This window comes from Leptodactylus fuscus, chromosome 3, assembly GCF_031893055.1.
Source record: "Leptodactylus fuscus isolate aLepFus1 chromosome 3, aLepFus1.hap2, whole genome shotgun sequence".
NCBI classification, from domain to species: Eukaryota; Metazoa; Chordata; class Amphibia; order Anura; family Leptodactylidae; genus Leptodactylus; species Leptodactylus fuscus.
In genome coordinates this window covers 41,818,903-41,834,555 of record NC_134267.1, presented here as the reverse complement: position 1 = coordinate 41,834,555, position 15,653 = coordinate 41,818,903, and the positions used below count along the sequence as shown (strand labels likewise).

At 41.1% G+C, this 15,653-nt stretch overlaps 1 protein-coding gene across 2 annotated transcripts; it reads left to right on the top strand.

The window, feature by feature from the left end:
• Positions 1 to 36: 36 nt before the first annotated feature.
• On the top strand, positions 37 to 8,336 carry CEBPZOS (CEBPZ opposite strand). 2 transcript variants are annotated; one of them, XM_075266557.1, is made up of 5 exons: positions 37 to 179; positions 1,646 to 1,745; positions 5,402 to 5,446; positions 6,686 to 6,767; positions 8,122 to 8,336. In XM_075266557.1, coding segments are annotated over exons 1-5 (231 nt in total). In that variant the 5' UTR covers positions 37 to 176; the 3' UTR covers positions 8,123 to 8,336. The 2 variants fall into 2 exon arrangements, with proteins under 2 accessions (XP_075122658.1, XP_075122659.1); XM_075266558.1 differs by lacking the exon at positions 8,122 to 8,336 and having other exon boundaries at positions 6,686 to 6,768.
• Positions 8,337 to 15,653: the final 7,317 nt, after the last annotated feature.

Here is a 15,653-nt window from a genome sequence, read left to right as displayed (position 1 = left end):
TCATCACCGTCTACACAATCACCGCAGCCATCTTAGATAAGGGCAACTCCACTGCCTATAAGCTGCGCTGTAGATACGGATTTCCTTGCAAGTTTACTTGCCAGTAACTGCAATGGTGTTTGCAGGAGAGTACATGAGCTAATGTCGTGACCCAGGTAGACCTTCAGGTATTTATAATGGTGAGTGTTTAGGGACTGGTTCCCTGGGAAACTGATGTGAGCCTGAAAAGGAGGCAGCCATTGTTTTATTCTTCCTGCTCTGTTTCCAGTACCTGACCTGGGACAGCTTTGCATTGCTTTGTGTTACCCACAGAACTATTACCTCATAGCCTCTAAGATTTGGAATTTCAAAATAAACTGATGCCCCATCACCCCCTTACCCCTCCTATTACCTCCCCCAGAAATCACAACTGCACAATGGTTGAATTACCACTTAGGGTATGTTCACATCTGTGCAAGGGTGATGGACCAGAACAATGGACATATGGACTGCTGAAACAGCAGACACCGATAGATCCCTTTGACTATAAATTGATCTGGCGGTGTCTTTTGTTATAAACTGAAATTCCCAGAATTGAACCTCCAGCACTTGTTCATCTGGAAACTTTTAGCAGTCACTGTGACAGAGTCTCCAAATAGAAACTGTGATGCAGATGTGAGCACGGCCTTAGGTGATGTTCACACAGATAAACTTGAAGCTGATTTTGAGGCCTCAAAGGCAGTCCTAAGTTCTGTCAGAGATTTGCTGTTAATTTGTACAGTGGCAGATATGCGCTCCTTTTTGTCACATAATGGTGTCCACGTCTTATATAGAAATCCAGAGAACTTGGCACCTGCAGGAGCAATTCTTTCTTAAATATGACCATGGATTTGAAGTCCGCAGTGGAGAAGGAAAAGATGTGACATGTCTCCGCTTGACACAAGAATTGTGGTGGGTAGCCACCATTAGTTCTGTTGAACAGGTCTAGTTCATGTGTGGATTCATGGCAGAAGTCCAGTTTCTTACGTGGATTCTACTGCAAATACACATTATATTTCTCCTTATGTTTTTTCACGTGTCCATTTTTTTTTTTTTTTGTTCATTATAACAGGCTGTCAAATAATAAGTCAAGCCGTATTTTTTGCCCAATTTCAGGGACTCAATTTCAATAGACTCAGGTCTAAGAGATCAATGAAAACTGATGCCACACAGATGTAACATGGCCGCAGAAAAAAAGCAGACCTTGCCTTTGTCTTTAATGTCCGCTTTTCTTCAACATTCATCTTTATTAGGCCTAAATGTCAGGCAAAGTCAACAACCTTGCTTCATGGAAAAGAATGATCAGGCATGGTGTATTTCAGTAATAAGCATCATAATAAACTTTCCAAGATTCCCATGCTGAAGAGCTGAAGTATAGATGACTTTTCTTCAATAACTTTTCTGTTGTCTTCTCTGATAACACTTTGCAGCAGTTTAACCATTTGCAGATGTTCAGGTTACCTCTGCTACATCTGTAGGTAGCACAGATGCCAGGCACGCTCAGTATATATATATATATATATATATATATATATATATATATATATATCACTACCACTTACTAGGGGCTAATCGTTTCACTTCACATGATGTCATTTCTCATCTTCATCTGTTTTCTTACCAACAGGTGAAACTTAACAGCAAGTTTGTGAAGGGTGTGTTAGCTCTCGAACTGGCTGGCCTTGCCGGTGCATACATGCTCTACTTCAAAATGGACTCGAGCCAAGGTCAGGTTCCTTACAGTTTTGTACAAGTTGTTTCTCCACCTTAAGGCTGTATTCACACAGAGTAACGCCAGGCGTTTTTTGTGTGTTTTTTGCACATAGCGCCGCGTTTACGCCGCGTAGCGCCGCGTTAACGCCGCGTATACGCCGCGTTAACGCCGCGCTATTTAGCGGTGGCGTTGCCCGGCGTATACGCGGCGTTAACGCGGCGCTATGTGCAAAAAACACACAAAAAACGCCTGCCGTTACTCTGTGTGAATACAGCCTAAAGGGGTTATTTGGGATAATAGGTGAAAAAACCCCAAAACATACTGGTTTGTCCCCAGTGTCTCCTAGTGCGGTCTGATCCTGTTGCTCTGGTGTTTTCATCCTGTGGAAGTCCCCGCCGCATGTGACCACTAAGACCAGTTAGTGACCTAAGGAAAGGGACATGGGATGTCTTAGTGCAGAAGGAAATTCCACCAGAAGAAAACGCTGGAGCAGCAGGACCGGACTGCACTGGGAGACACCAGAGCATCGGGCACAGGGGAGTATTTAGAAGTTTTTTTTCACTTTCCCTGGCCTCATATTTAAAAAAAAGAAAAAAAAGTGGTTATCCCATACAAACTCTTTACTAGTTAATCTGCTTTGCATTGCCCATACATGTCATATATAGGGCGGGTTCACACCTGCACCCGGTCTCCGCTTTAGCCAATTTGACGGGTTTTCATACAGAAACTGGACAGGGGACAGAAACTCGGCGGTCAGTTTTCAAACCCATTCACTTCAATGGGTTTACAAAGTGACCGCCCGTGTTCATCTTCTGCCTGTCCGCGGCAAAAACATTTTTTATAGCGGGACAGAAAGTCTTGCATGTCCGACTTTGAGTCCGGCTAAAAAAAAAAAAAAAAAAAAAAACTGTCGCCGCAGACTGAAAGAAGACGCTCACGGGCGGTCACTTTACAAACGCATTCAAGTGAATGGGTTTGAAAACTGACCGCCGGGTTTCAGTCCCCTGTCCAGTTTCTCAGGGCAGAAGACGGAAACCCGCCGGATTGGCTAAAGCGGAGACTGGGCACAGGTGTGAACCTGCCCTTAAAGGTATATAACCTGTCATTCAACTTTTTTTTTTTCTATATTTTATTTCAATTCCTCTAATTCAAGATCTTTCCTTGCTTTGAGTAAACGCAAATATTCTGGTTGGAAAGCAGAAGCTGATAAATCACCCTGTGTGTATCCACACTGTGATGTGTATCAGAGTTTTCTCTTTCAATGAGCCACAGCTAACACCATTCATGGACACACTTTAGGTTCATATACACAGTCCACACTTCACAAAGGCTTCAGTGGAGCTGAAACGTCGCTTATATATGGAATAAATTTCACCAGTTTTGTTTGAAACTCCTGGAGCGCTGCTGTTTTCCTTGGATACAGATCAAAGCAAACCACCAGTGAACATTGTACCCCTCCCCATGTCGCTATCACTGTATTTGCCAATACACCAAAGGGATAGGTGGTTGGCCATGTGTAATTTCAGAGAATACCACACTGTATATCTAAAACAGTCAAGAATGGAAAAAATTGCTTTGCTAACATGAAGTTATCCTATTAATATTATAAATGTGAAAGTTTGTGAGTTTGTGGGTTTGTGTGTTTGGATGTTTGCATGTTCGGATGTTTGTTCCTCAATCACGGAAAAACCGCTCGACCGATTCAGCTGAAATTTTCCACAAACATAGTTAATACACCCGATTAAACAATAGGCTACTTTTCGTCACAATAGCGCACATACGTTTGTGCCAGGACCCCCACAAAACACAAACTCACACCACCATCTCTGCAATCTCACACACTTTGGACCATAGCAAGCCCCAAAATTCATATTGCCCTCTACAGCCTCGCCCCTAACCCCACACAATCTCATATACATATACTTTACCACTTTGCCCCTCACCTTAACGATACTCCAGGAGGCTCTCTTTAACGCTCCGGAGCAGCCATGTTTGCCGACCCCCACCGCTCTGACAATCCGCGACACCCCCCACCCATGTCAATACCCCTAGGCGGTCTAATAAATGCAAAAATTTTTTTTAAAAAAAAGTAAAAAAAAAAATAAAAAGGATTAAGAATTCAAATCACCCCCTTTTCCCTAGAACACATATAAAAGTACTTAAACTGTGAAACACATACATGTTAGGTATCCCCACGTCCGAAATCGCCCGCTCTACAAAGCTATACAAATATTTTTCCTGTTCGGTAAATGCTGTAGCGAAAAATGGTCAAAAGTGCCAAACCGCTGTTTTTTCACTGTTTTGATTCTGATAAAAATTTGAATAAAACGTGATCAAAGCAATAACATTTCCCGAAAATGGTAGAACTACAAAGTACACCCGGCCCCGCAAAAAAAGACGCCATATACATCCCCGTACATGCACGTATAAAAAAGTTACGGCTGTCGGAATATGGCGACTTTTCAAAAGAAAAATTTTAAACACAGTTTTGGATTTTTTTTAAGGGGTCAAAATGTAAATAAAACCATATAAATTTGGTATCCCCAGAATCGTAAGGAAACACAGAATATAGGGGACATGTCATTTTGGTTGCACAGTGAACACCGTAAAACCAAAGCCCGTAAGAAAGTCGCAGAAATGCATTTTTTCTTCAAATCCACCCCATTCTGAATTTTTTCCCTGCTTCCCAGTACATTATATAGAATAAATAATGGTGGCATCATGAAGAAAAATTTGTCCCAGGAAAAATTAAGACCTCATATGGCTCTGGGAGCGGAGAAATAAAAAAGTTATGGGGTTTAGAGGGAGGGGAGTCAAAAACGAAAATCAAAAAATGCCATCGGCGGGAAAGGGTTAACTTCAAATACTTCTGTCCCAAAGTCATTATGTAAAGTTTCTCACAACACCGTATATATAGCAGCTCAAATACAAATTAACTTCAACACAAAAGTCTCAGTATTGTCTGAATTACAGCAAAAACAAGATACAAAGTTACATTTCATATCCCATACCTTATACACAGTACGAAAACCTTACCCGCGCCTGTATATACCCAATGCTACAATCACCGCAGACGAAGTCGTGGGTACCAGCTAGTATAGCATTGTGTTAAGCCAATCCATACAAAACAGATGCTTCCCTGTTGAGACAACCAACGTAAGGTACTGAGGTCAGGTTTATCAAGATACTTTTCCTAGTCGCACTGGCCATATATCAAGCATAGATAAGATTTTAAAAATCACCCATTCCGGAGTAAGATCAAAACGGATTTGAAAGTTCTGAGCAAGACGTGACCAGGTCCTCTTTACCTGCTAACATTGCCTCTGTGTGGTTTATTGGTTCTGAAATAAAAGCTTTCCTGGACTTCTATGTCTTCTGGTTAATCATGACAAGATATTCCTATAGTAACATTGCTGTGGTTAATTCACTCAGTACATAGAAAGGAAGGTAATGACCGTAACACAAATTGCACATATGTTATGGCCATATAAAGTCACATAGAAGGAAGGCTATGATGAAGCTCTACCATGTTTTTCTAAATACTAGATATCCATATATATTTGTTGCCATCTCGTATACATTTATATACAGGCTATATTACTAATGCTTTTGTGGTAAGAGAAAGTAGGATGCTAGGAATAGTTCTCTCTTGTGCTTGCCTTCCATCAGATTTCCGACAGACAATGAGCAGAAGATTTCCCCCAGTTTTAGAAGGTAACTATTTTATTCAACTACTTACAATGGCTGGTAGGAGAATGCAGCACATAAGCAGATATACCTTTATTGATACTGACCAATGCAAGAATATGTAAATGAAATGGCAAGTGCTCTGGCTCTCTTCCGTGCCCCTTGCTGAATTGTTGTCTGACGTCACTGTCATACAGTACATCACTGAAGGGGCGGGATTGTGAAGGAAAGCCTGAGCACTTGTAGACCTCATTTGTATATTAAAGTGTATTCTCAGGCCAGTGATCTGTGGGCTGTTTCATTATTATCAGATCACAGCAGCCGATATACAGAGAACATAGCCAGAAGCAGAAAGCTCTTACTACAGTGCAACTCCCATTGACTTGACTTGTATTGTAGCTGAGTTGCGGCCATCTTCTTCTGACTCTTGTTTTGTGTACAGCAGCTGCTGAAATTAGCTGATCGGCAGGGATCCCACCTTTTCAAAGTGCTATAGACACTTTCTAACAGTTTGTGTCTAGTACACTGTCTACCAGTAAGTATTTGGACACTCATGCAAATGAAGATATCTGTGGTCGCGATGTACGTCACGCCTTCTGCCGTTAAATAGGAAACAGCATTGGCATTAGTCGCATGCAAGATGTCACGAAGTGCAGGGTTGTCCGATTTCGAGAAAGGGGTAATTGTGGGGTACCACAGAAATGGTCGATCCTTAAGGGACATAGCAAGCGAACTGAATTACCCAAAATAGACAGTGGCCTATGTGATTACGAAGTAGAAGGTGAACGGTAATTGTCAGAATGTGCCCTGAGTTGTCAGACCTCCGAAACTGGGAGATAGGGACCGACGGGTGCTGGCCAGAGAAACCGCACCCAACTGATGGCTCACCTACACCAGGAGTGTCACCAGGCATCCGGGAGTATTGTGTCCATCAATACCACCCGTAAGGAAGCATCTGCTGGTTCTACCAACTATTGTATAGCAATAAATGTTGTTTTTCTATTCTACCACAGGTGTCCAAATACTTATTGATAGACAGTGTATTACAAGTGGGTGGGACTAATGCAATAAGGTGTGTATTTGCTGTTAGGGGGCGAGATCTAATATGTAACACCATGCGCCAAAAAAAAACAAACGAAATTTGAGAATTTTTTGTTGGAAACTAAGCCAACTGCTTAGTATTAGGTTATTTGCCTCACTTTGTACATTGATGCACTGTCATCCTACAACATAACATATTATGTTTCCAATTTGTCTTGTGAACAGTTTACTATAAATCCAATGAATGGGCTGGAATACATGGAATCCGGGAACGAGATGCAGTAGCATGGGAAACAAAGAAGAACTAGTAAGTTTCATATCCTTCGCCACTAATTTTAAGGTGTAGATCATATCGGATATGTGAGATTGGGAAGAAGAGTCAAGGCTCATTCATCAGATCATTTGCACATGGAAACATTGCCCCCTTATCAGCCAACAAATGCACAAATATTCTTTTTTGGCTGATCCAATCAAAAAATACTCACTTGCCTGCAGTATATTCTCATGTAAACAGGAGCTGTGTTACCAACGTCATGGAGCTATTTGTGAGACATGATTGTATGCATTGGCCTGTGGTTAAATGCTGATACTAGGCCCATGTAATACACCCTAGGAACAATCTAAGGTAAAATGACAGATGTATGCCACCAGATATCTATAGTGCACCCATGAAGTCAATTCAACTGTATTCATTCCATCATCTCTATGTGTATGCCAAATAAGTCTATAGACAAATATTTGGAGACAACGTATAAATGTAAGAAAACAGTGGAACCGCACACTCATATGTTGGATTGAGGTGCAAGCAGAAAATGGGTCCTCCGACCCCGTCAGTATCCAAAAAAGAAATGATCTGCTGCACACTCTTGATTCAGTGATGAATTTATTTATTGTGACGTTAACATAGGTTGATGCGCCATGGAAAAAAACGGTATTTCGGTATAAATGAATAATTGATCCAATATTAAGCAGGGACGTTTCGGTCTAATGACCTTTGATGTGTGAAGTACAACGAGCTTCCATGAACTTGAGGCAGTCACCACTTTTCATAAAAACAAGCGTATCTTTGTTTGATGGCATACTTGGTACTTGTCATATGTCACGTGGCTAAACTTTGTTGATTATGTTCTTCATTCTGTGATTGAGTGGGTAGTCGAGTATAGATAATAGAGACCATTTACTTACATCCAAAAATACAGATCATTTTGGTTCAGTTTCCTCGAGGATTGTAAGCTCTTGCAAGCTGGGCTCTCACTCCTATTGTTTGATGCGTTTCTTTGTCAGGGCCTGTGCACACGGAGTTTACGTGAGTGCATTTTAGCATAATACACGTGTAAAAATAGCAGTCCCATTGACTTCAATGGAAATTTTTACACGTGTAAAAAAACGCGCCAAAAAACGTGATGCGTAAAAAATTTAATTGAAGTCAATGGGACTGCAATTTTTTCATGTGTATTCCATATGTATGTTAAAATGCGCGCACGTAAACTCCGTGTGCACGGGCCCTCACATTGTAATGTCAAATACTGTTCATATACCCTTGGACTTGTAAAGGTGCTGTGGGATATGTTGGCGCTATATGAATAAAATTATTATTAGTATATAACAAATGCTATCTACCTGTTCAAGGTAACTAAAGACGTTATGTATTTTTCCTTCAGATCTGCCTCACCACATTGTGTGATAAATTATCATGCACAGACGTCAGAATACACATCATGCAGAAATTTCTCTTTCATGGTGCTTGAGCACGAGGACCATCACAGACCTGGGAATTTCTACCATTGTGAAGATATGAAAAAGATAATCACGACTAACTATTGTATCAGGCCACAGTGGCATTTTTGTAAATTACATTATTTTTGACAAACTTGTATGAACTTTTTTTGGTTTTTTTTTTTTTGGAATTTTCACAAGCTATGTCTTTGTATGAGAGGTGGAAATGCTGCTCCTCATCAGTGCAAGTACGTCTACACAGAATATCATGTTAGGGAGCCTTCACACAGAGTAAACACGCGTGTATTTTTTGCAAAATACACGTGTAAAAATAAGACTCCCATTGACTTCAATGACATTTTACAGGCGTATTTTTACACGTGTAAAAATATCATTGAAGTCAATGGGAGTCTTATTTTTACACGCGCGTTTACTCCATGTGAAGGCTCCCTTAAGGTACGTTCACTCCACCATCATTAGATCTGAGCAGTGGGCAGTAACACCAACTGAATGACTAACAAAATATAAAGTCGTGATATGATGGATCAAAGCAACAGACTTTCTATGGTCTGGCACTTGTCAGAAACCCAGCCATGATTTTTTATTTTTTAAATAAAGAGGGCGGGTTATCCTCTCATACATATAGTGGCCCTGCCTGTGTCTGTGTGAAGAATAAGAAAATCATGGGCAGGTTTTTAACATATAGAGAGTTCCTGCATTCATGATTTTATCCATTTGCGACCAAACAAGACAAAACACTGTCACCACTTAGAAAAAAATCTTTCAAATTTGTAATTATTACCATTTTTACAAATATTTAACTTTTAAGTGTTTACAAATGTAAATATAGTTATTTTCATGAAAAAAAAAACATTTAGGCCGAGACCTCAAAAACCACTGCGTTTTACAGTCACTGCAAGGTAGATGGGATTCTGTTGCGGTTTTGGAAATCGCAGAGTCGATAATACGTATGGAAACGTCAGCAGTTTCCCTGAAGGTATAATAGAAGTAGTAAGGCCGAAGACCTGTGAAAAGTGCTGCGGGAAAAACTGCAATGCGTTGCCGCAGCACTTTTTTGCCACATCCCACTCCATGGGGCCTTAAGTTCTATGCAATGCATAGTCTCTGGAGCTGTTCAGATTAACTACTTAATATCAGGGATTGTCCTAGCAGCTGGAACAACCCTTGCGTTGATGATACATCCTATGTAATGTGTACACCATCTTGCTTTACAACGTTTACTCCCATCATGTTAGAAAGAGTTTACCCAATAGCCTTCTTACATACACGACCAGCTTAATGTAAAATAAAGGCTCAACGTTACCAGATTGGATCCATAAACTAGTGTACAGACATGAAACAATATAATAATTTATTCACTTCAGAAACGCTGTGGCCATCCTTAGAATAGAATTTACTTTGGAAGCTATGGACTCCACTAAGGTCACCGACCTTCTTTTTGTGTGCACAAACGACAGACGTAAATATATGGTAACTCTTATCACAATTTATTAGTTATAAAGTATCTATCTCACATGATTATTACTACGTTCATTTAGAAATCTATATTCTAGAACATGATGGTGACATAAAAAAAACTCTGTGAAACATAGATGCATTGGGATTTCTATTTTACCAATAAAATAATGAAGAAAAAATAATAATAATAATCATAACTACCAATACTATTGAGTCAAACATGAATTTTTAAGACATGGATTTGTATAGCAAGAAATTCAGCAGTGACCCAGATCTATCATTCATGACCAGCTCCCAGATGTATGGACACAGCTCCCTACAGCCGCTCTAAAGTATAATTAAGGTGACTTAACATACTGGAAAAACCAACACAATCGGCATTTGTTGTGGAATTGCTTGGAATTTTACTCTTTGTAATGTAATGTGTAACATTCTGTTAATTACAAAGCCACCCATATACCATAAAGGGGTTGGCAGGTTTATCGAAATACTAGCCATAGGCAAGGGAAGGGTTGAAAAAAACAATAAAAACAAAAAGTAGCCTTCACAAGGAGTTTACGCTCGCTCATTCTGAACGTAAACTCGTTCAGAGTGAGCGGCGTAAAAAACAGATCCCATTGACTTGAATGGGTGCCGGCATACGTGCGCTCCCCAATGAAATCAATGGTAGGTTTTTTTTTTTTGTTGTTTTTTTTTTTACCTATTGCTTTCAATGTGATCCGCGCGTATGCCGGCACCCATTCAAGTCAATGGGACCTGTTTTTTACGCCGCTCACTCTGAACGAGTTTACGTTCAGAATGAGTGAGCGTAGACTCCGTGTGAAGGCTCCCAAAGAGAGTGGTACTTACCCACCACTCCAGTGCTTAGTCTCCACTGCTTCCCACAGTGACAGAGTAGCAGGGGAAGGGGATTCAGGGGTAAGTACAGTCCGGTTTGGTTTTTATAGCCACTTCCCTGTCTGTGGAGAGTTTTTTGTTTTTTTTTTAATGAAATTGGACAATCTCTAAAAATTTTGGAGGAATTAAATTTCTAGTACGGTATAACAAAGTTGACTTGCCATACTGAGCACATGATTATATAGCGACCATGCAAAACTCTACGACTGATCATTGAAATAAATAAGGAAGAGGAAAAAAAAAAAACCACAATTTCAGATGCGTGCCAAGGAAAGGACAGTACATACAGTGCATAGACCCACCGCATAGGGACAAGATCAGTGTAGATCCTTTACTACAGAACATTATTCTTCACAAATTTGCAATTGTACTTTATAATTTTCTGCTTACTAGTATAAGATTCTACTCCAAAGCCTCTATCATAGAGACTGTAGATCACTAGAGACAAAGCTTATATAGTCTTTGTAAAGGAGTGCAACATGAACTCACCAAGGTGAAAACCACAGAGGCCGATGGGATCACAAGTATCAAAACATCAGTAAAAGTGCAGTGCTTCCACCAATAACAAAGAGTCAGTCATGATTTAGGATTCATTTTGTCAACACCTGAAATAGATCCCCAGTGGTGACTTCAGGAGGCGTTCACTCAGACTACAGAAGTACTCCAACTCTGTAAGTACTTTAATCCATGTATACACAAGTATACAATGAAGTATTTGTCCACGCTTCATATTGCTGAACTACAGCAACAGTATGCCTGACACACCCCTGAAGTAGCAAACACACAACCAGTCCTCAAACTGGGAATAAAGTGCACTATGGCTCAGTTATTGTAAAGGTAGAGGCCCAGGATGGGATTAGATCAAATCCTTCCAATCGCTTCCTTGTCTCCAATATCTCCAATATAGCCCTTGCACTTTTCAAGCGTGCAGATGAGATGGCTAAGGCCAGGGCTACACTGACTGTAGCACTACTGAATGATTTTTATCTATTTAGTGACAGCTACAGCTACAACTCAGTGCATGCATTTGAGGAGTAGAAGTAGCTAAAAAGTTAAAATCAATAAGTAGTGCTACAAAATGCTGCAGTATAGTCCTGGCTTATAAGTGTCATCAAATCATAGCACTACCTCCTGGGAGATCACACTAGACCCCTTACTGCCTGCATGGGCCTAATATCTGAATCTTAACCTCATATCTTAAAGAGGACCTTTCACCATCTGGGGCACATGCGGTTTAATACACCGCTAGAAAGCCGACAGTGCGCTGAATTCGGCTTTCCCGATCTGTGCCCCCGGTGAAGAGCTATCAGTGCCGGTACCATATCTCTTCACTGTCAGAAGGGCGTTTCTGACAGTCAATCAGGAATGCCCTTCCTCACAGTAGCGCTTACACCACTGTACTGTGAGAGCGAGGAGGAACGCCCCTTCCCCTTCTGATAGTACTTGTCTATAGACGAGTACAGGGGGAGCGTTTCTCACTGCTCAGCGTCATCACTGTGCTGTAAGCAACGCCCCCTATCACAGTACAGAGCTATAGGCGCTACTATAAGTAAGAGAGTTCCTGACCGACTGTCAGAAAAGCCCTTCTGACAGTGAAGAGCTACGGTACCAGCACCGATAGCTCTTCACCAGGGCCACAGAAAGGGAAAGCAAGTGCGTTGAATTCAGCACACTGTTGGCTTTCTAGTGGTGTATTACACCACATGTGCCCCAGATGGTTAATGGTCCTCCTTAAGCCTTATTCAGATATCTGTGTTCCGGATCATTTAATTGTTTCCATTCAGATGTCTATTTTTTTTTTATCATGGATCTTAGATCCAGTTCACATCTGTGTTCAGGTTTCCATTTGGGGAGTCCATTTGGGGACCCCCCGAACGGCAACTTATATGCATTAAAAAGCAGTTACCTAAAGGAAACCCTAGAACCTCATAGACTATAATGGGGTCCATGTGGTTTCCGCTCAGATTGCAGGACTTTTCAATCCGCATATTTCGTGCGGAAACCACACGGACCCCATTATAGTCTATGGGGTCTGTGGGTTTCCCAGGTAACCACTTCTTAATGTGTACAGGTTTTTGTTCGGGGGTCCCCAAGTTGATTCTCCAAACGGAAACCCGAACGCAGATGTGAATAGGACCTTAGATCCATTCACAAAAAAAACTTGAGATACTGTGTTTTGGTCTGTATTGTGGACCGTTCACCCCATTGTAACACAAACAATGTGCATAAGGCCTTAAAAGGGTTTTCCGGCCCCAAATGGATTTTTCCTACTGATTGTCTATACATAGGATAGGTCATCAGTATGTGATCTGTGGGGATCTGACACATACACATCACACAGATCAGACGTTCCAGCAGCCTCCAGGTGTTGGAAGTTGGTGTAGTGGATGGTTAGGATGTGCAGTCTGCTCCTATTCAAGTAATGAGAGCTGTGCAGCGATTCCACAAAACCATTGGTACCGAGTGGATGGGGCTGCAGCAACACTCCTATTATTTGAATAGTAGCGGTCTGCACGTGATTCCCATCCACTGCATCAGCTTCTGGCGCTTGGAGCTTGCCAGAACATCTGATCAGTGTGGGGCCCAGGAATCAGACCCTTACAGATTATATACTGATGATCTAAACTGTGAAAAGGTCATCAGTATGAAAAAATTGTTTGTCTAGCAATAGGGTTGCTACTCACAAAATGGCCATTCCCCTGCATACAGTGACTGCTATTCTCACAAGTTATTTTTTATTCCAGCACCTCAGAATGGAAAGCAATAAGCTTAATATTTCAAGTACAATTAGCAAACAGGGAGACAAGACTATGGCAAGAATAAAGAATACCAATCTATAGTCTCCAAGTGCTGTGACAAAGGAACGATCCTTTGTAATGTCTTTCTTGCATTAGTGATGTCTCTCATCCCCTCCTTGGCATGCAAATCTGTGTATTGGCCCTCCATCATAGACAAGATGGGACTAGTATTAGCCTTCATGTTTAATGGCTGTTCTAACATTAAATATCAATTTCGCCCAAACTTTGAGCACAATTTTGACAAAGAAAAAAGTGAGATGATTTGTTTAACTGAGCAAAATTGACATCTGACGCTATATTCACACTGATGTTCGGGTTTCTGTTCTTTGGGTCACTTGGGGTCCCAAAAATGGAAAGCCAATTCACTTAAAACGTGGTTACATGTATAAAGTCCGGCTTTTCTCTCTGCATTTTCAAACAGAATGGGGAACAGAAGTGTGAACCCAGCCTAAGAACAGTTTTTATACAGCACATGAGGCCCTGTATAGTGTAGCTGTTCGGGTTTATGCCATGAAGGACATTTATCACCTATCTACAATATAGGGTAAAAAAATGCCCGACTGCTGGGTTCTCTGCTGCTGGAATCCTATGATCACTAGAATCGGGATCTCGAGATCCCCTGTTGCGCTCACTACATGATAATGGAGCAGGAATGACTTGTAAGTCTCCATACGCCTATGTAGGCACACACTCTCCCTAATGTGTATGATTATCCCCTGACCGTGGTCTATAGTCTCTCACTCTGCCAAATCAGTATCCCTGCGCTATGCTGAGGAGGTCCAAAAGGCAGAAACAGCGCTGTCCATAGCTGGGAATCTGTTCCTTTTGGAATAGAAATACTAATCATGTCAGTAGGCTTTTTAACTGAGTCATGCATGATGTTAAGGGGGCTGTCCCTAGAGGGCAGCATACAGAGGCACTGTTCTCCTAATTATATCCTGGTGAATAGATTTGCATATTTTTTTACATGATCATGGTGAGAAGTTTGAATGGAGCAATGGTCCAGCATGCGTGCTACACCAACATCTACAGGGCTGACCTAAGCAAACGAGTACTGTACTTGGCACCACTAGTCCTACAGGCTTTGAATGGAGTTGCACCAGTCAATTCAAACTCCTTCACACTATGTCCATGCATTCAGGAGCTATAAAGGATTTGGGATCCATATTCTAGTGATCATAGGGTTCCTAGTAGAGATGAGTGAATAGTATTTGAAACTATTCGTCAAATACCTCCGCTTCCATAGGAATGCATGTAAGTGGCCGAACACCAAGGGGTTAAGCTCCGGCCGGCGGCGACAGCCGCTAACATGCACTCTTATGGGAGCGAGGTATTTGTAGCTACTATTCACTCAACACTAGTTCCTAGCAATCAGATGTTTGTCACCTGTACTGGGGATAGGTGATAAAATATTCATCATGGTACAACCCCTTTCAATGAATTGTCAGATACATGCAAAAAAGTTCTTATAAGTAAATAGTGAATTCCAGCAAGTTTAAATTATCCACTTTACACTGAAAAGGGGACAGCTACAAGACTGGCCATGATCCAACCAGTGTCTTCCTTAAAGAGGACCTTCCACCATGTGGGGCACATGCAGTTTTATATACCGCTAAAAGCCGACAGTGCGCTGAATTCAGTGCACTGCAAAAATACTGTAGGCAAGGACAAGAATATAGGTTATACCATAGGAACTGCAAAGATACATAATGGAGTATATATGCAAAGTAACAGGTTTTTTTTAAAATTTACATAGATAAAAACGTCAACCCAAGAACCATACAAATTAATAAATGGCATCTGTGGAAACATTGTAGATCTTGTTTTATAGAAAGAAGTTCACGGTCTGGGCTTAGATAACAAAAGTACTGTTAGGCTGAGGCCCCACATTGCAGATACGCAGCTTTTTTTGTTGCAGATTTTGTTGTGGTTTTTTGAGTCAAAGCCAAGAATGGCTATAAAAGGAATGGAAAATATATAGGAAGCTCTTATACTTCTACCTTCCACTCAATCCACTCCTGGCTTTAGCTAGAAAAACGCAACAAAATAAGCTGTGTTTTCTGCCATGTGGGCCTCAAATTCATAGACACATGATATGGGCAACACATACAAAGCATTGCAAATATAAATATATATTTTATTTTTTGCAGATTGTGAGACCCATTTAGGGCTCACAATGTACATTTTTCCCTATCAGTATGTCTCTGGAGTGTGGGAGGAAATCCATGCAAACACAGGGAGAACATACAAACTCCTTGCAGATGTTGTTCCTGGCAGGATTCAAACCCAGGATTCCAGCACTG

Coding starts and splice junctions, on each gene's coding strand:
- CEBPZOS (XM_075266557.1), top strand. Junction 1,746..5,401: donor CAAAATGGACTCGAGCCAAG/GTCAGGTTCCTT, acceptor GCCTTCCATCAG/ATTTCCGACAGACAATGAGC. Junction 5,447..6,685: donor ATTTCCCCCAGTTTTAGAAG/GTAACTATTTTA, acceptor TCTTGTGAACAG/TTTACTATAAATCCAATGAA.